Here is a 21,161-nt window from a genome sequence, read left to right on the forward strand (position 1 = left end):
CGTTTATTCCGGCCAATACCCCCAAGCCGCCAGGTGGAGCCCTCCTTACAGCATGGAGGTCCCCAGAAGACCAGCAGGGCATCATGGACAATGGAGTTTTTATGCACAGCCCTGCTGGATGCCATGGGGGCCACTAGGGACGCTGCAGGGAGGAGTAATGAATATTTTCCCTACGCCCCGGAAGCACACGTGGACAAGAGGAATGACGTGCTTCCGGGGTGAAGAAAAGAACTTGTACCTGATCCGGAAGTGATTGAGAGCCAAATGGACTGAGGATTAGGAACACTTCCGGGTCAGGAGATATAAAAGACTGTGGGAGCTCCCAGACGGCGAGCTGAGTTGGGAGGCAGGGTGGCTAAGCGTCTGGGAGTGGAGGATTGGTTATTGGATTATTGTATTGTTCATTTGAGAATTGTGAAGAGGAGCGTGCTTTGTGCACTTATTAGTATAATAAATATTCATCTTTTGGACTTTTACCTGGTGTCTGACGTGTGGTCTGAGGGTACAAGGGTGCGAGAAAACCCTAATTCTGTCACAACAGTTAAACGTTATTTAAATAAAGCAGAGAAACAACAGACGGACTTTTAGGAGGATGTATGCAAGCAGCCATATACATACATCCTTGTTAAAGATAAAATGGACTAATATGGATTTTTGCTGACATAAATGTTTTCTACTTCTTGTCTTTCTTCTTTGTCTGTTACATTTCTTTAATCTTTGTGGGGCAGAGCACAATTTATAGCTCAGGCCTAACGGAAAGGTATCTGACAACTTTTTGTTCCTCTATTGGCTAACAATTCTTTGATGAACAGAGACTTTTACCTTGTTTAGTTTATTAAAAAAAGTGGACAAATCTGCATCATCTTCACCTACAACATTTGCTTTTCAAAAGAAATGACTCAGGCATGTACTTTCCATTGTTTTTCATATCCCATGTGTTTATTTTATCACATACCCCAATGAGCCTTTATGATTGAAAATGGGTATGGCTATCACACCTGTTGATGGCATTTGCTCTGTTTATAAAGTGATTCCAGTTCTCTAAGCTCTGAAGGAGTCTTTTCTATTTATAAAAGACGCAGTTGCTCCTCTGACACCCCCTCTTAAACGGTGATACAATGGGGGAAACATACAGTTTTTTTTTTGTTTTTTTTTTACCTCCTCTTTGTTGGATCACCTGCTAGCTTACTGCTGCTGCCGTGCTGTGTGATCTGCATTTCATGCAGCGCACTTCTGTCATATCATCTATGTCCATATATCTGATCTCTTTTCGCTTTTACCTTTTCATTAATATTGCGTTGAATTTTGAGTCCGTGTTTAGAATTACATTGTGACAATGCAACGTATAACTGCACTGAGTGAATATCGTTCCTTTCTCTCTACAAGAAATGTGTCTGACATAAAAATGCAAGACTTTTCCAAATTTCTTTGCATAAGCGCTTGTCTTGCGGGGCTTCTCTGAGACAATCACGTCTCGTCTCCTTCCAAGATTTTTTTTTTTACATGTTGTGGGCGGCACGGTGGCACAGTGATAATGCTGCTGCCTCACAGTAAGGAGACCCAGGTTCACTTCCTGAGGCCTCCCTGCATGGAGTTTGCATGTTCTCCCCGTGTCTGTGTGGGTTTCCTCTGGGTACTCTGGTTTCCTCCCACAGTCCAAAGACATGCAGATTAGGTGCATTTGTGATTCTAAATTGTCCCTAGTGGGTGGGCGGGTGGCTGTGTGTGTGTGTGTCTGTGTGCCCAGCGGTGGGCTGGCACCCTGCCCGAGGTTTGTTTCCTGCCTTGCTCCCTGTGTTGGCTGGGATTGGCTCCAGCAGACCCCCATGACCCTGTAGTTAGGATATAGCGGGTTGGATAATGGTGGATGTACATGTTGTCTTCTTGCTTAACTGTTTAGGTAAACCAAGCATGGTTCAAAATTAGCCATAACATACATTTTTCATAAAAAGAAAATTATTTTCTTGTTGTCATGAAGGTACAATTCCACCAAACTTCTTCAACAATGATCTTTTGAAACCTGGTCTGATTTGTTCAGCTCTGTAAAACTAACTTCAGGGCAATCATAACCAGCTACTCTGAAACTTTTAGTGAAGTTCTTTGCTTCATGAGAAAAAACTAACTCAACCAGAAACCTTAAAGTATTTAGCTGTTATCAGCTCTGTCAAGCAGCTACAAATGCGAATGAACTCTATTAAGCTTGATAAGCCTTTAGTTTCCACACAGATAACCTTGCCCCAGTTTGAAACCAGTAAATAGTTAACTTCTTTAAGTAGTGTTTGGCTAAGAATATTCTCATCCTTTCTACATTTTTTTAAAATAATAAACGGTAACAGTTATGGTGATGGTTCACACTACTACAATACTGAACTGGAAAAGAATATCTCTTAACAATATAAAACTAACCCTTAATCTTCTAACACATTTTATTTTCATCACCATCAAAGCCCTTCATTCCCAGTTTAATTGAATAAGATACATTTAACTTTTTTTGACTGCCCACTTTCAGGCCTCAGAACGATAATTCATATTCTTAGTACCAGGTAATGGGTCTGATCAGGCTTTTTTTAAGGTCGATACCTATCACTGATTTCAAGTTACATGATCAGGCGATGCCATTTCAGATATAATTTTTTTGCCCTTTTAAAAAATTTTTTACATGAATCTTCTACTTAACCACACAGATAGAAATTTTATGAAAATTCAAAAATTTAAAGATGAATAGTTACCACAACATTGTAAAGAGCATTAGGAAAATTGAAAATATACCATAAGATTTAATGTATAATTAATTATAGACACATTGCTTTGTATTTTTTAAAGGTATTACTTAAACAGCAACATGTGCATCCTAGGGAACAAATGTGCTGCTGCATCTTCCTTTTTTTAGCCCAGTTCTTGCCCTGTATGATTTACGGTGTAATGCAGCTACTACTACAAATAGGCAACATGTAAAAAGTCACTCTTTTTTCAGTCCTATGGGAAGGAAATTAAACCCTTTCAGATGTTTCCTGAAGAAAAACATCTGGACAAAAACAGCACAGGCCAATTTTCCTTACAGCTTGAGCTATTTAAATTTGTACCGTTTGGGGCAAAAGGAATATGCATAAAAAAGAAAATACCATTATTGTACCCACTTATATGTTTTTAAAAGCTATGGGGTAAGTCTTAAAATATATACAGTCAAGTAACAAGAATAAAAGGAAAGAGTGTCAAAAAGTAGAACATAATACTAAGAATTTTTCAGAATGAATAAAACAGATCAACAAAGACAGAAATTCTCCATGCTGTCCATCAGTAAAATAAGATATTTTTAAAAGATACTTTTAAATTTCCAAATCTGTATATTTTTTGGAGATCAGTGGACAGATAGCACCTATTAACTCTCTTTCTCACTTCCCTGTAGATCAAACCCGGGAGGTTCCACCTGGCTCTCTTGACATCACTTCTGGGACCGAACCAATGGAAACAGACCTTACCAGCTCCGGCCCCCCAGATGTCACATCCGGGCCTGATCCAATGAATAATGAACACGTGCCCGACCCTTATGACCTCACTTCCTGTCTTCCCCTTTAAAAGCCTACCCTTTTCCCTTCTCCCGCAGTCTGGTTTTGGACTCCATTGTATGCACTTCAGTGCTAGTTGCTTTAAAAAATGACTTTTTGCAGCCAGGATACCAAATTATATGGGTGGCTGCCCCAACCCTTTATCTGTATTTGTCTCGTTTTGTGACACTATACAGAGATGTTAAAATCCAAACAATTTGGTAAATGATAGACAGACGGACAAACAGATAGATAGATATGTTCAGTACTACATAAGATAGATAGATCTGTCTTTGTTGCTGGGGGAAATCTGGCTTTTTACAGAAGCTCAATAAAAAAAATAAAGGCGCCACAGTGTAATCTCTTGACACATTTCTGCTAAATGATTCATTGACTGAAAGTACTCTTAAGTGTGTCAAATAGAGAATGTGCAGCCTTGTTCATAAAGGCACTCAGTTTTGTTTTAAATGTCTCCTTGGCTACTACCTCCAGGGGGTCCGCAGTGCATCCTATAATTGAGCTTTTCCTTTTAATTAGCTTGTTGATTTGATTGGCTTTTCTTGAAGCAATGTTACTGGCCCAGCACACCACAACATAGAAAACTGCACTGGCCATTACAGAGTTATACAAGATATGAAGGATGTCACTTCCCACATTAAAGGAATGCAGTCTTCTAAGGAAAAAGAGCCTGGTCTGCCCTGTCTGCAACCAGTCCAACCTGTCATTAATTCAAACACTCAAGTATTTGTAGGAGGGCACCACCTCTACATCTACTCCTTGAATAGTTGCTGGACATAAAGGCTCTTTGGTGCGGCCAATGTCAATAACCAGTTCATTGGTTTTGCTGAAGTTATGTTGCAGAAAATTCTTTCTACACCAATTATTTTGTAATCCACAGTAACATTGCAGAGCTGGAGGACCCACTTCAACTGGGGAAAAAACAAATTTTACCCATGGCTTTGCAAGCTTTACATGGCTTTATCTGTGCTTTGCGGATGGGTATTCTCAAAGGCAGGGTAAGTCAATTTAAAAAAGATTGCATCAGCCCTTATATATAGTCGGAATAATTTGGCTTTCTAAACAAAAATCAATAGCCTCCCTTTAAAATTATTTATTTATTCTATTTCTTACAATGTTACTCATCCACAGGTTATACAAATACTTCCTCCTAGTCCTGCTTAGTTAATGCATTTCCACATTTCATTGTAAGCACAGACAGCCTAAGCCACCAGTAAATCTAAAAAAAAAAACTGACCAAAGAACCAATATTCATATGCATTTGATGCATTATTCATAAAGTTACAGTGTTTACAGTAATACTGCTATTTTAAATATATGCTGATCAATAAAGACTAAATGTACAAAGATTTTCATTTATTTATAATTTACAGTTAAATAGTAACCAGACATTGAGGCTCTTTGGTGTGGCAAAAGTCAATTACCAGTTCCTTAGTTCTACGGATGTTAAGATGCAGCCAATTCCCTTCCTACCAAGAAACAAACTTTTCCACCAGACTCCTATACTCTGTCTCATCCCCTTTGTCAACGTGCCCAATAAATGCAGAATCATCTGAGAATTTCTGTAAGTAACATGACCTGCTATTATATTGTATTTGTAGTTGTAGTTGGAGGTGTAAAGAGTGAAGTGAAAAGGTGACAGGACTGTTCCTTGTGATGCTCCAGTGCTGCTCAAACTGTGGTCTCCGCAAAAGAAAGTCCATTATCCAGGATACCATAGGCTCATCCACCTGCATCTCTCTGTGTTTTACCCTTTAACAAGAAATTCTGGTTGGTAATGAAGGAGCTGGAGAAATCAAAAAACATAATTGTCACAGTGCTACAAACTCAGTCCAGGTGAGAATTTGCTTTGTGAAGCAGTTAGATAATTGCATCCTGCACTTCAATCTTTGTCTGATAGTTGGACTTGTCACTGACCAATCCACATGACATAGTAGGAGTTTTTGATGTAGTGGGGGTGATGTGGGAAGACTGGTCATCGGAAGAAGGTTGTAGCAAGAGAGAAAATCTATTAAAAATTGGTTCAGGACATTAGCTTTGTCCACATTCCCTTCTACAACCTGAGCCCTGGATTGCTCGAGTCCAGTAATTATACCCAGTCCATTCCAGACATCCTTCATGTTATTCTGAGTAAGCGTGTTTTCTATTTTAGGTTTTTAAGCTTCCTTTACTTCACTCAGCTTTTTCTTCAGCACACACTGTACATCTTTTAGAGCTTCTTTGTTTCTGTATTTAAATGTTCTCTTTTTCTCATTCAGGAGACCTTCTAGCTCCTTAGTAATCCTGGGCTTGTTGTCTGAAAAGCATCAGACTGTTTTTATGGGTACCACTCTGTTGACACAAAACTTAATATAAAGTCTGTGATCTCAGTATTGTCCCCATTAGATTGTCATTCAGAGCCATTTCAGTATAGAGGCTCCACTTCCTCAATATTCTGGTGGTAACAGGTTGCTTTTAATAACAGGCTTGTAGCTGTGAATAAGATGAATCAGGATGTGGTCAGATTTGCCTAAAGGTGTTAGTAGATAACAATTAAAGGCATCTTTAACATTTGAAAACTGCAGGTCCAACTTCTTATTTCAAGTGGAACCGGTCAAAAACTGATAGAAATTTGTCATCATTTGTACCAAAGTCACATGGTTGAATCATCACATATTATAACTGCAGGGTCAGAGCAACTCCTCATTTATCATTTCCATTGCCAGGTTCCATTTGCAGAGGAAGGAATATAAACATAAATAAGAATGATGTAATCTATATCCCTGTGCAAATAACATGGATGAATTCTGACAGCCAAATTTTCAATGTATGACTTACAACCTGTAGTTCTAACTGTAATATAATACCTTTACACTATACCTCATTCACATAGATATTATTGAAGATTGCACTAAAGGCTGAGAATTAAAAAACCTGGCTGCAAACTGAAATGGCAAAATACACAGAAAACCCCCCCAAAAAAAATATGAAACACATGTCATGTTCAAAAAGATATTCTAAAATCAAAACATATAATGTAGGGAGCAAAAATAATACAGTAGTGCCTCACATTTCAAACTTAAATTAATTTCAGGAGGCCATTTGAACTTGAATTGCTTGAGGTCTGAATCAATTTTTCCCTATTGGAAATAATGGAAAGTGAATTAATTCATTCCCAGACCCCAAACAATACTCAATTTTATAACCTTAAACAGCAAATACACATAATGTAAGGTAAAAATAACACAAAACACTAAATAATAAAACATTAAAACAATAAATAAAATACGTAAATAATGCATAATAAAATGAAAATTGCATTTACTGTTCCTGAGTGAGGAATGCCAATGTCCCATGTGTCTGGTAGAAAGGAAGAGAATGGTTACCGTTTAGAGAATGGTGTGGGTGGGTCACCTTATGCCAAATTACTGTACTTCGCAGTAAGTTCCTTTTTCAACTCAATCTTCAATGTTACAACCTTCCTCTTAGGCTTCCTTGCTTCCATACTCTTCTAGGATGCCATGGTTAAAAGACAGGGGTTATATACAGTATATAACCAAACACACAAAAAATAAAGCAAAAAAAAGCTTTTAAAACACATGAGTGTAACCCCAGAGATGCTTTCACAGCAAGAGCAAGAGACAATTTTGGCACTCAATCGAAGACGTTTACACTTGCTGCGTAAGTGCCACCTGTTACTGCATTTTTTTCACTGCGTGCTTAGTTCGAACTTAGAAGAACTGTTCGAACTCTGGATCATATTTCACTTGAATTTAGCATTCAAACTCTGGAACATTCAAAGTCAGAATTGTTCAAAGTATGAGATACCGTTATATTATACAAAATTTGGACTGATTGAAAACCTGGAAGCTACATAATTTTTCAAAAAATAAGCTTAAAAGCATCAAGCATGGAAAATATAAAAATGGAGGAAAAATCCTCTTTGATTCTAGAGCCTCTGAAGCATTCCGCCTGAAATGTGTACCGATGCTCAAACTCAATAATATAAACTAGCAAATTAAAACTTTTTTACCCATTTATGTTAGTATAAATGGATTTTTAAAAGTTTCCTGTGAGGGCATATTTTCACATCTCAATTTATTTCCTTTCATTTTTAACACCCTGAAAGTAAAATAGTGAATTCAAATGATTATGTAAAATGATCGGAGACAGCTAAAATAACTGTAATCAGGCAATCATGTAGTAATTGTAAAAGGTATATGTATGTGCAAGGTCTTTCATTTCCATGTTTTTGCTTTTCTGAATACAACAGTATACTCACTGGAACCCAATGTTTTCATCATAAAGGTGATGGAGTGGCCTTGCCATTCCATTCACATACCGTACCTCCCCTGGCAGTATTCAGATACTTGTAAGGAATGATAGCCCAACTGATTACAGTAAGTGACCTAAAGTGCCTTGCAGTTTCAGACTGTTTTTTAAGCTGTGGGATAAGATCTCTGGCGGAAAGATTAGGGGATTTTTCAGACTTTCTAAACAAAGGTATTAAATTAAATGAAGTTCAGGCAATCCAGCTGTGTGTGCTTTAAATGTCAGATAATGGCGAATACGGTATATTATCTTTTAGGTTCTTGTACCGGTGAGGCTTTGGACCTCTGCACATCCCCAAAAAGAAAGGAAAAATATTAACTACACAGGTATGAGCACCATCACAAGGTATTTTATAAAGTGAACAAGAATACAGCTCAGAACTGGGGCCACAACATAAACATCTTCTGACTCTGCACTTGTACTTATGTTATGTTACAGGAATATGTACAATTACATTTTATGGCATAGAAATGTGCCCTCCATCCAAAAAAAGACAAATACACAAAACATGATCAAGCACAAAAGTATCACAATGACAGTATGAAGCATAATTATATACAGATACCATATACAGCTGGAATAGTTAGCTTCAATTGCTTACACCATGGGGCACAGCAAAGTGGATTAAGTGGGGCTAAAAGAATGACCTGCCAAATTTTAATCTGAGACTAGAATTTCTGATGCTTTAATAATCTTACTCGATTATAAATGTGCATGTTTTCATAAACATATTGCATGGTGTTTTCATTTTGCATTAATGTTTGTTTATCAAGAGTTAACTTTCCCAGATAACAGGTGCGTAATTGGTTACTACCCCTTCCATTCATGCTGAACTACTGATTGGGTGTCTACCTAGAAATTCAGTCTAATACATTTCAGAATGACACAATAGCTACTTGATTTCTTTTCAAGTCTTAGGAATGAACGCCTGTGTTACCCCTATCATTGAAATTAGTGAAAGGCTACCCACTAGGCTACTCTACACAACTTGAAATTTCTGTAAAACTCAGAAATAAATGTTTAAGTAGGTAAGCACTGCTATTCACTTAATGTGACTGCTATAGGGGCAAAGAAATGGTGATATTTTGTTAACTGCAGTTCCTAAATATGACATGCCTTGCATTTAATTCTTATTGCAAGTTATTTCAAGATGTACATTTTACACTGCCTTTAGACAATAACATGACCCAAGACACACCAAACCTCCATCTGCAATCACAGTCAGCCACTAACAATTTTTTAGAAGAAACATTAACCACAACAAGATTTTATTGGAAGATTTGGCTGGATATAATGGCAGTGTTTCTGCTCTACATCTAGGATTTTCTACCATTCATAATTCTACATGTTTAGCACGAGGTGATGAAAATGTGATAAGTAACATAAAAGGACAAAAAATTGGCGGTGATTGAGTGTGGATGTTACCATTTCAATAACATTGTGTCCGATACAAGGGTTGGGTCTTGTTGGGAGCACAAAATTGTAGACCACTGGTCTGTACCAATAGAGGCTGTTAACAGCTTCAGTTTCCTTGAAGTCACTCATAGCCACCGGAAGCTAGCAAATAGTAAATCTGCTGCCAGCTAGAACTACAAATATAGACCTCGTATCCCCAACAGAGCTCACTGGCAAGAACATCTATTGTTCAAAATATACTCTTTTATATAATTTTTGAAATGCAAACTATGTTTTAACAAAGGGAGCAAGATGGAAAGCACTGCAGCCTCACGCCTCTAGGGATCTCAGCCTAGGCAATGTCTCTGCAGGGACTGATTCTTTTGTGGTGTTTGTGGGGAATGACCACTGGTTTGAAACCCAAGGCAAATTTCACAAAGGAGTTGTAAAAGACTTAACTACAGGTCAGTGCTCCTCCAGTAAGTCTCGGTAGTAATAATTAAGTTTTGAAATATGGATGAATGTGAAACTCCACTTTTGGCCAAAAAGAGTCAACTAATACCAAATTCTGGTTAGTCTTGAAGTGTCAAAACTGACATCAGCATCAAATAGAAATTTCTGAACCCAAACTCAGTTATGAAGGATGGATTCATCACTGAAAATTTTGATTGCAGCAGTTTGCGACCAAACAGGTGAACAGCAAAATTCAGAGCATCTATATTAAAAAAAAAAATACAACAAAAGAAAATCATAAAGGAGTAACTTGCTTATTGGCCATGCTAGGTTGGAAGACTTTATCTTTAAAAAAACAATAATGTGTGTGTGAGACTTTCTAGTGTGAGATATTCAGATGAACACAAGGTGCTCAGGGGACTCTGGCTGGAAAAAGGCAAAACATCTCTTGATCAACAAAAGAAAGCAGACAGAGGCGCTGTACTCAAGGCATGAAAGGTATTTTTAGAGACTCTCAGAAGCCAACATTATTTTTCTTTTTTATTAAATCCCATCTGCACTTGATTTCTTATTAGGGATTTCCTGTCTGAAGTTCTCTGTATTTATAGCGGCAGAGCTGCTGATAACAGCAACTGACCAATTACTGGTATTCACTTGTGCCAGATAGTTCTTTTCTGTTCATTGTTTTAAGTGCTTGCTTTCTTAAAATCACAGAATAATGAGGAACAGGAGTGCAGGGTTATCATTAAGGTGTGAAGCACAGGGTGACATGCATGCAAGAACGCACACAAGTTCATATGTTGAAAATTCTTTTAATGAGATTTGTCTGTAATATTGTTGGTGACTTTTCTGGTTTTGTAAAAATCAGAAAAAAGGTTTTATAATAAAAGAGCAGCCAAGATGCAGGGAAGCATGAGTCTAAATAAAATGAGGTGGAACTTTCTTAATTCAAGAGAATGTGGCAATGCATGAAAGAGAGGTGCCAGGCAAGAGACATGAGCATACAGCCCACAGTTTATATGCAGGGGAGAGCAGCACTCTCTTGCTGGAAGTTTGAGAAATGGACTGACAGTGATTAATGACCTGCCGAGTCTTCCCCCCACCTCCACTTCTCCCTCTCTCTTTCATGCACTTGGTCAGCTTCCACCAAACAGAGGTCTGATCTGCAAGATATCTGACTCAAATTAAATTTGGCTTTCCTCTCCACCATTTATTTCCTATGTGACGGAAGGTTATACTCCCTCATCTCTCAACAGTAAGAGAAGACAGCCCCATTGCAGCAAAATGAAGAGACTGTTTCCAATTACAAAGAGAAACCATTCAGGCAACCTCTCACAGGCACTCATATATGTATAAGTGTGCCACCAAAAAACCTGGCATCAGTGCTTGTGGCCACTACAACATGATTTGAAATCTCATCTTATTATCTATACTTCATGCTAGAAAAAGACCCATTTATATACAGCATCGGTAAATTCAATACAGGGCACTTTTACTACCCTCATTTAGCACACATGGTTCGTAAATATATTCAATTGATTGCATTTTAATGTTTCAAAAGAAAATTTATTGATACTCAAATACACACAATCCTTAGCACTGAGGCAAAAAACATCTGATTAAGATAAAGGATAAGAATATTTGGAACTCCATTAGGATGTCGAAAGGTTTATGAATCCTGTAACTGTGCCCACTGGAGCTAATCTAATATCTGAAATGAAACATTTGTACACTCCAGTGTGCTGTGTAGTGGACTAACCAGAAGAAATAAAGAAGATTACCTTATTCATGATCTATTAGCATTGCTGTTATTTTTGGGTTTGCCAGAGTCACTATACTGACAAGGTTCTATGCAGCCAACATCTTTAAAAAACTGTCAAATCATCTAATGGTCCATATTCAATCTATTCAGCAATTTACTCTGCTCTACTCTTTTGTTTAGGTTATTATTCTATTGTTGTTGCTCGATATCTAAACCCAAACCTAAAACATAACATTGGAGATTGTTAACTTTTTTCATAAAACTTTGGCGAGAAAAATTATGATGGGGAAAGAAAAAATGGTTGTTGGTAAGGTAGAGGGACATCTTTAATAGAAAAAATAAATTTTTTGAAATTGCTTTAGAAGTAGTCACATTAGTAATATTGTCACATGTGTAGGTCAAGTCAGGTTGGGGAGCATGCACTGGTACAGTGCGGTGCTGCACCCAACACACAACATAACAGCTTGGGATCCTGGCTTGCAACCCCCCAGGAAGACACGCGGCCCAGTCCCACTCTCCAGAAATGACACTCTATCTGCCGCAGCCAGGTATTACGTGGGCATCCCCTCGGTCTGGTCCAACCACTTGAGTCCTCAAGCGAACCGGATCACCCTCGGGGAATCGCGCCACATGGCAATAGTGCCATAACTGACTCTCCCTCACAATGCAGTTAATGTGACTCATTCACAACTCCATGAGTAACCACTTATTCGACACAAAGTCACACCAGCGGTACCCAAGGATTCTCTGAAGAGACACAATACCGAAAGAGTCCAGTCTTTGTCTCAGGTCAATGGATAGCATCCATGTCTCGCAACCATATAGTAAGACAGGAAGAACAAGGACTCTAAAAGACCTGGACCATCATCCTTTTGCATAGATATAGGGAGCGGCCCCCAACCCTTTCCAGCGACCTCATGACCCCTCATGCTCTCCCAATCAGTCTATTAATTTCATAGGAAGAGCCACGAGAGACATGAATGTCATTTCCTGGTAAGTAACATGTATAGACTGCAGTAAAATTCCTATTTGCATGCCCAATGTATCAGGAATAAAGTTGCAGTGAGTAAAAGACTATGATTGCAAAGATGAGCTCAAGGTTAAAAATTAAAGGGATGGAAATTTAATATAGGCACTATTCACACAGGGCAAATTTTGATGCTCTAAGTCAATCTAACAGCACATTTTTGGGGCAAACTGCATGTGAACATAGAGAGAACAAAACTCCAGATAGAAAACTTTCAAGTCAAGGTTTAAGCAGTGTGTACCCTAATGCAACATAACAACAGGACAATTTTTAGAAATAATTATAACCTTATAAACTAGAAGAGAGATGGAGTGGTTGAGTTTTCAAAAGTACAGTAGCTAAACTACTTTCAATATTTAATTTAAAGCAGTTAATTAATCAATACATTGTTGAACTAAACATACTGGACAGAAATGTGTAAATGATAAAACAAAATCCTAGGAAAAACAGTTTTGAAAAATACAGTTGTGCTTGAAAGTTTATGAACCCTTTAGAATTTTCTATATTTCTGCCTAAATATGACCTAAAACATCATCAGATTTTCACTCAAGTCCTAAAAGCAGATAAAGAGAAACCAGTTAAACAAATGAGACAAAATATTATACTTGGTCATTTATTTATTGAGGAAAATGATCAAATATTACATATTTTTGAGTGGAAAAAGTATGTGAACCTCAAGGATTAGCAGTTAGTTTGAAGGTGGAATTAGACTGAGCTGTTTTCAATCAATGGGATGACAATCAGGTGTGAGTGGGCACCGTGTGTTATTTAAAGAACAGGGATCTATCAAAGTCTGCTCTTCACAACACAAGTTTGTGGAACTTGGAGATTTCTGAGGACCTCAGAAAAAGAAATGTTGATGCTCATCAGGCTGGAAAAGGTTACAACACCATCTCTAAAGAGTTTGGACTCCACCAATCCACAGTCAAGACAGATTGTGTACAAATGGGGGAAATTCAAGACCATTGTTACCCTCCCCAGGAGTGGTCAACCAACAAAGATCACTCCAAGAGCAAGGTGTGTAATAATCGGCGAGGTCACAAAGGACCCCAGGGTAACTTCAAAGCAGCTGAAGGCCTCTTTCACATTGGCTAATGTTCATGTTCATGAATCCACCATCAGGAGAACACTGAACAACAATGGTGTGCATGGTAGGGTTCCAAGGAGAAAGCCACTGCTCTCCAAAAAATAACACTGCTGCTCGTCTGCAGTTTGCTAAAGATCATGTGGACAAACCAAAAAGCTATTGGAAGAATGCTTTGTGGACAGATGAGACCAAAATAGAACTTTTTGGTTTAAATGAAAAGCGTTATGTTTGGAGAAAGGAAAACACTGCATTCCAGCATAAGAACCTTATCCCATCTGTGGAACATGGTGGTGGTAGTATCATGGTTTGGGCCTGTTTTGCTGCATCTGGACCAGGATGGCTTGCCTTCATTGATGGAACAATGAATTCTGAATTATATCAGAGAATTGAAAGGAAAATGTCAGGACATCTGTCCATGAACTGAATCTCAAGAAAAGGTAGACAACGACCCTAAGCACACAAGTCATTCTACCAAGGAATGGTTAAAGAAGAATAAAGTTAATGTTTTGGAATGGCCAAGTCAAAGTCCTGACCTTAAGCCAATCGAAATGTTGTGGAGGGACCTGAAGTGAGCAGTTAATGTGAGGAAACCCACCAACATCTCATTGCTGAAGCTGTTCTCTACAGAGGAATGGGCTAAAATTCCTCCAAGCCAGTGTGCAGGAATGATCAAAAGTTACCAGAAACGTTTAGTTCCAGTTATTGCTGCAAAGGGGGAGGTCACACCAGATACTGAAAGCAAAGGTTCACATACTTTTGCCACTCAGAAATATGTAATATTCAATCATTTTCCTTAATTAATAAATGACCAAGTATAATATTTTTGTCTCATTTGTTTAACTGGTTTCTCTTTATCTACTTTTAGGATTTGAGTGAAAAACGGATGATGTTTTAGGTCATATTTATGCAGAAATATAGAAAATTCTAAAGGGTTCACAAACTTTCAAGCACAACTGTACATCTGTGTACACCTTCTGCTGCTTATTGGAATCACTTATAGGCATGGACTCCACTCTGGTCATACTTTGAAAAATGTAAAATTAAATTAGTTTACTGTTTAAGGCAGTACGGACAGGAATATACACACTGAAAGACTGAAGATACAATCAAAATCAAATGACACCAACAAAACTAGCACTACGAACATAAACAATACCCAAGTTTAAAAACTTTCACTGCAGCTTTAAAGTCAAACATGCATCAATGAAAAAATCAAAGAAATGTGAAATACAAAATTATGTATGATTAGTAACAACCATCTTTGACATTTCTGACACCACAGTTAGTTTCCACTAAAGGAATTTCGTACTAGATGCAGCTTATAAAGGAATATATCATGTGCCATGTCCTGCAACTCAGATAGTAGGAAAAGAAATGCAAAATACCATTCATTTGCTACATAAAGTTAGATTTACAGCATTATGATACTCAGGTCTATCTAATATGAACTACAAAAGAGGTGACAACCTTCCCTCCAGACCATGACCACCCGTAAGCTGCAAAACTGGCAGGAAAGACGGTGGCCAAGAAGAGCAAGGCCTATCATCAATACAAAAGTTTATGCATGTCTGGCTGGCTCCCATTAGCCCTGTTTTAACTCAATTTTTTCTCACAAGGAAGCAATTTAAACATGGCTGCAAGCTAGGAAGTCTAATAACAGGACACTAATAACATGTTCCACCGGCACAGTACTTCAGAGGCTGTGAAATGGTGTGATTGAGCTAAGACTCAGTGACTGCCTCTGTGTGTCTTGTGTGTCTAACAAAATGTGCACCCACCTAATGGTAATACATTGCCATTTACACAGATGCAAAGGTACATAGTACAAACAGTCACTAAAGGGCTAATAAAGAGAGAGTATTTTTTGTTGGTAGAACCCTTTTGTTAAAATAACATATATAGTATATACTGCATATATATAATAAAGTATTAAAGCATGTCAACATTTAACATCTGTATGTGCAAATAATATTACAAAGCTGCTAAAATTCTGAAAATATTACTGATATGTATAAAAATGCTAACTGCATTATAAACTGAGTAAGACCAATGTTTTTTATTACATACTGCAGCAAATTCTGCAGACATGATTCTAAGTTTCTGTAAATTATCAGGGGCCTGCACTTTGACTGCATGCAGGAGAACAAACGCAAAATGAAATCCAAAAATGATAAATTTCTATCTTCTTAGCCTACAGCTGGTGGCAGTTAACATGCTTACCTATACTCATTTATAAATACATTTAATACGCTGGTAATTCTTTTGCATTACAATTAAGCTTTTGCCAGAGTCGCTTTCTTATATGGATCTATAATGTCCAGCAGAGGCAGCCACTATACTGGTCGCTGTCAGCCCCGGGCATGTTACAACAATGATCCATTGTACACTGAGGGGTAACTTATTTCTATATATTCAAGGTTATTACTGCACAGATTCCATCTTACCCTGAACTGAAAAACTAAGGTACAGTAACTCCTTTTGTTTTCAACAAACACCTTAGGACAGGAGTGCTCAACTCAAGCCTTGGGGGTCTGCAGTGGCTGCAGGATACTGTTTTTAATCAAATTTTTAAGTAGAATTAATTTATGGATAACTAATGCAATATGCTTTTGGGCTTTGTCTTAGTTAACTCATTTGTTATAAGTAATAACTCTTAATTACATGTTTTAGCTTTAAGTAAGTACATAAAGGTTCAAACTATTTCCTGAATTCTTAGGCCCCATCAACACTTGCACATTATCATTTAAAAGGAAAACATTTTTCTCCATTTTGGTCTTTTAATAGCAAGGCATCTTAATGAAGTGAATGGGTGCAGAATGCAGCCAAGCTCTCAATATTACAGGACAGAGAGAAAAACACAATCCAGTAAAGAGACAAGAGACTCAAGTCTGTTCCGGACCACAAAACATATCGGTAATGTCCTCAGGAAACCAAAAAAAATCTAATGCGTGATAAAGATTTGTCTTGGAACAATGAAATCACTAACAAGCCATATAATTAAATACCAAGTTTCATTATCTTCTGGGCCTGGCATCTACAGTAATTACCAAACTTGGCGGAATCAAAAAGTGCCATCTCTGTGGACCTCCAGGATTGGAGTCGAGTAGCCCTGCTCTAGGAGGAAGTTTTACCTTGCCTGTGTGACCACTTTACATGTAGCCTCTCTTCAGTTTTTGTTTACCTCCTACATATTTTGGAGATATATCTACACTGCAATCTGCTTCACCTCTGTACCTTCCAGACTAACCCATAATATCCAGCAGATACAACCTTAATTGATCAACCAAACAGTTTCAAGTGCAGTACCTTTTCTGTTTTTACAGTTCTGCTGAACTGATTTTAAATCAAATCTAGTTTGATATTATATTTGCATCATTTTACATTTTCCTGGTCCTGTCTTTAATGAAAGTACAATTCTAGATTTTTTCAGCTGTCAATTTATGCAGCATCATTTTCATTGAAAATATTTGTCCTGGTTTGGAGGAGTCCTAAAATGGTTTTTACTTGTTCAATATCATTTATTAATAAGGAATCAGTACTCATAAAACAGCACTTATTTTCAACTGCAAGAGATCTGAATTCTTAAGGGTAGAGTGTTCACGAAATTGTTGTTAAAATATCAATGCTCTTTGCTTTATAAGACATGTCCAATAAAGGAACCATCATAATCATTAGATACAAAGCACTGTTTAAACTAGAATATTGCTTAGAATATAAAGATCTGTACTTTAAACATCAAAGAAGACATAAAAATCATTGCTGGAAGAGATGAACTGTTTATTACGAAAATGTACCTCAACTTAAATGAAATAATTATTTTAGCAGCATTAATAATTTCATTTTGTATTCTCAGTAAACAGGTGAGAGAATTACAAAGGTTTGTCCTGATACCCAGAAATATATTACTGCTGTTGTTTGTTCATTCAATTTTTTAATTTATAAAAAGGATATTTTCAAAATATGACAACACCCAACCAACATTAAAGATAACAGTCAGTTAATAAAGCTAAATTCTCAATATGCTCACCAAAGTATTTTACCAAATAATTTGAAGTAGAATGTAGCTGGCCACTGAACCTCTGTCAGTCTAAACTTGCACTGTATATATTTAGAAACTAACTAAGGTTCCAGCTACAAAACGGTAAACAACTAAAAGCAACAGGACTCTTACATGCAAAGAAGAAATACAAATACAAAATGCAGTCGTATAGCACATTGTGTCTTAGGACGTGGGCTGCTCCACCACCTTCTTCTTTTATTTCCGTATCCTGGGTCACTGCAATGGAGTTAATGCTACAGTTTCACCTACTCAGACTATATTAATATTTCAGTTATGTTACAAACTCTTGTGCTACAGCAGATCTACTGTTCCCTCTTCAATTAGGAATTTCACACTGAAGTCCATTTTGAATAACAAGAACACTTCATACTCACTTCTGCCTGGAAGCTCTTTAGTAATGGAGCTACCTGCTTGCGGAGATCCTGTGGGGAGAGAGAAAAACAGGAAAAAGTAATCAACACTCTATTCACCTTTAAGAAGACTACAGGTCAATCAGAGTCGGAAAAAAATGTGAATAATATCACCCAAGCCCGTCAACATATCTCCAACTTCTAGGACTAAAACACGGACACCATTAAAGATCCACTATTCTGACAGAAGCTAACTGCTGAAAACTGTGTAACTCCACCTGTCATACACCTAAAATGACCTTGCAATATGGTAGAGGGTGTCCCTAGATGATTACAGATGCCAGTTTGCCCACATGCAAGCAATACTATACTTATTAAACGTTTAGACAAATCTAAATTATCAGCAAAACAAAGAATGTATAAGAAAATAAGGTGGCACAAACATAGGCTTATACCTCCATGAGGATAAATTTAAATTGTGTCCACTGATTTAGCAGTATTTATACAGTATATTGTTGCAATGTTTTCACTGAATTTTCACTTGGTAGTCTAGACATGTTGGCTATGTTAACTGGTGATTACAAATTAGCCTGGTGTACTGTTAAGTTATTGTAGGTGTACCTTGTGATTAGTGATGAGCAAACTCTGTGGAATTTCAGCAAAATCACAGAAATCACCAAAAGTCAACCTGCTCATCCATAATACATTCTAAGTGAATTTCCACCATATTTATCAAAGAAAAGTGAATTGCATCGTATCAATTAATCTATTGAAGTCAATGGGGGGAAGAAAAACTGAAAACGTTTTAAGTGGATTCTAATGGTGCAATAGTGTTTAATTGTCCCTGAGGGCTACGTAAGCATCTACCAATTATGCTGGACCTAATATTGAGGATGCATACATAAAAAGCACTTAATGTACCAACTCATAATATAAAGAGATGAGTTAGGACAACAGCAACAGTGCCATTTACTAAAACTGGTAATTACACGAATATTCAGTTGGTGCAATGTAGCTATCCTGCCTGTAACAGATTGGGTATTGCACTAGAACCAATCAGTTAAGCGGACACCACCCCTGCAGGATTCTCAAAGACAAATTTTAACCTGGAACAAACTGATACAGTATTTTCATTTAGTAAGGTGATATGCCAGCAGACATTTGTTTCTTACATAGACCATTTATTTACAGTTTTCAGTCTATGTATTTGGTAGACTTGGCAGACCTAAGCCTAAGGGCACATGATAAAAGAAAAAGAACTCACTTAGGCCTGGCTGGATTGTGATGAGACTGAATGTATTAACCTTCAACCGTGAATAAAGTGAATGAACAAAGGGCTCCATTTGGAAGACGACTCTTCCCCCTCTGTCTGGGAATGAGGTCAAAGCCCTTGGAGTGCAAGGCACAAAGGGCACAGCAGCCCACAGTGTCTGACAAAGAAATAACCCAGCACAAATGAGTGCAAGCAATCAGCAAGACACGGATATGGTTACCAAGACAAGAAAGAAAAAAATGACTAATGAGAATTGACATGGAGACAATATTGATTCATTGTGCCCTTAAAATAGTATGCTTGTTTTAACATTAGTAAAAAAATTACACACCTATTCTGAGAAAGTTGTGATAAACAGACCAAGGTAGATGCCAGAAACCCCTAAAATGACAATATCAAAATACTTTGATATGCACAACTATAATTCGTTCATTTCTATGAAAATTCAAATTTTAGGCTAGAACATTGAAGACGTCTTACAAAACTGAAGCATAATTTCTGAAGGTGTGATACTGCCATTAAGGCAGGTAGGAATTTCTAATGCCAGAATGGCTAGTGTTTATAAAATTACTTTAAATCATCATCTTATTCATAAAAAAAAGTTACGGTAATCAATTCATTAATTACAAAAAATGTTCAGAATGAAACATATTTTAAAGTATCCATTTAGATTCCTCTGTGGAATAGCCTAATAACATCTAACATATATTTTTGTGATATGCAGTAACAGCCTGTTGAAAAAGGTTATGAAAATGCCTTGAGTATATTGAAAGTTTGATTAAGCTCTTTATTAAGGGCACAGACTTTGTCTGGAAAACCTATCAAGTCCACATTGTGATTATACTGTAAATCAACAAAAATGGGACAGTGTAACCCATCAAACCAAACACAGAGTCATAAAGAACATTAGAACAATCTAGACAATAACAAGACATTCAGTGGAACAAAACTCGCCATTTTAATCCACTTAACTGTTCTAAAATAACATCCAAGTCTTGTTTTTTTTAAAGTCCCTTAAGTCCTACTATCAACCACACTACTTGGTAAATTATTCCAAGTGTCTATGGTTCTCTGTGTAAAGAAAAAACAATGTGCGAAATTTACCCTTTAACAAGTTTCCAACTGTGTCCCTGTGTTCTTGATGAACTCATTTTAAAAAAAGTCTTGATCCACTGTACTAATTTCCTTCATAATTTTAAACACTTCAATCATGTCTCCTCTTAATCTTCTTTTGCTTAAACTGAAAAGGCTTTTAAGTTTTTAAACTTTCCTCATAATTCAGCCCCTGTAGCCCTGTAATCAGCCTTGTTCATCTTCTCTGGACTTCTCCCAGCTCTGCTATGCCATTTTAGTAGCCTGGAGACTAAAACTGCACACAATACTCCAGATGAGGTCTCCCCAAGTGCATTATAAAATTTGAGTATAAGCTCCTTGGTCTTGTACTCTATACATCGTGCTACGTAACCTAACATTCTGTTAGCCTTCTTAATAAAAAGGCTTCCAAATACTGTTGACAGTGTCAAGTCCACTACAACTCCTAAATCCTTCTCATAAGGTGTATTTTCAATTTTCAGACCTTACACTGTGTAATAAAACTGAACATGTTTACTTCCTACATGTAATTCTTTACATTTACCTACATTAAATATCATCTGTCACAAATCTGCCCCAGCCTGTAAACTGTCTAAATCCTTCTGTAGTGATTCAAGAAGTTCTAGATTATCTTCTAATCCACCCAGCTAAAATATCACCTGCAAACTTAACCAATTTATTACTTATATTTCAATTCAAATCATCCACTTTAATAAAAGCCCTGTGTGCGTCCAGGTGTCCGTGTGTGTGTCTTCTGGTGAAGTGCGCATGCGCGGGGCCACAACGCA

At 37.3% G+C, this 21,161-nt stretch overlaps 1 protein-coding gene across 6 annotated transcripts in view; it reads right to left on the reverse strand.

Annotated features, from left to right (window-relative positions):
- The window catches only part of cux1b (cut-like homeobox 1b), a 497,544-nt gene that overhangs the window by 297,572 nt on the left and 178,811 nt on the right, over positions 1-21,161 (reverse strand). For all 6 annotated transcript variants that reach the window (XM_039756586.1, XM_039756583.1, XM_039756582.1 and 3 more), the window contains exon 3: positions 18,033-18,080. In XM_039756586.1, the coding sequence (XP_039612520.1) occupies positions 18,033-18,080 (48 nt within the window). The remainder of the gene's footprint in view (positions 1-18,032; positions 18,081-21,161) is intronic.

Source organism: Polypterus senegalus, chromosome 6, assembly GCF_016835505.1.
Source record: "Polypterus senegalus isolate Bchr_013 chromosome 6, ASM1683550v1, whole genome shotgun sequence".
NCBI classification, from domain to species: Eukaryota; Metazoa; Chordata; class Cladistia; order Polypteriformes; family Polypteridae; genus Polypterus; species Polypterus senegalus.